Here is a 520-nt window from a genome sequence, read left to right on the forward strand (position 1 = left end):
TTTTTTTTTTCCAGGGAAAAATGCATCATAATTAGGTCTGCACAATATATCACCATTGTGATTATTGTTGTAAATCATTTAGCCCTACCCACTTGTTAACATGCATCTATGCTGCTGTCCCATCAGCTTTCCTGACGATGGCGGCGACAGCGAACGCCCTTACGCCTCGAATGATCCCGATGAAGACGGCGCCGTGCTCACGTCCACGCTGCTCCCGGGCCAACCCGACGACAGAGAAGCCTCCCTCTACGTGGACTCGGAGCAAATAGAGAGACCCCCGGCGCACTCTCAAAGCGGAGTTCCTCAGACTTGGGTCACCACGGATTTCTACGCCCAGGTCAGCAACGTCATGCCCTTCGGGGGTGTGGTGCTGTCCCCCGGCCAGCAACTACGAACGCAGGAAGGCGGCCCGGCCTCGAACGAAGACGCAAAGAAGGGGAAGAAAGACTGCGAGGAGGAGAAGAAGCAAAAGGAGCGTCAGTTTCAGCTCCTGGATTTGGAACCAGATGGCGACAGCAGC

General features: G+C 54.8%; 1 protein-coding gene across 1 annotated transcript; it reads left to right on the forward strand.

Annotated features, from left to right (window-relative positions):
* Positions 1–72: 72 nt before the first annotated feature.
* On the forward strand, positions 73–517 carry LOC109508720 (growth hormone receptor-like; the record flags this gene model as incomplete). Its single annotated transcript, XM_019858712.1, has 1 exon — positions 73–517. A coding segment is annotated over exon 1 (417 nt), but the record flags the coding sequence as incomplete, so codon positions are not given.
* Between the last annotated feature and the right edge of the window lie 3 nt (positions 518–520).

This window comes from Hippocampus comes, unplaced genomic scaffold (genome assembly GCF_001891065.2).
Source record: "Hippocampus comes isolate QL1 unplaced genomic scaffold, H_comes_QL1_v1.1 C16541334, whole genome shotgun sequence".
Classification (NCBI taxonomy): domain Eukaryota; kingdom Metazoa; phylum Chordata; class Actinopteri; order Syngnathiformes; family Syngnathidae; genus Hippocampus; species Hippocampus comes.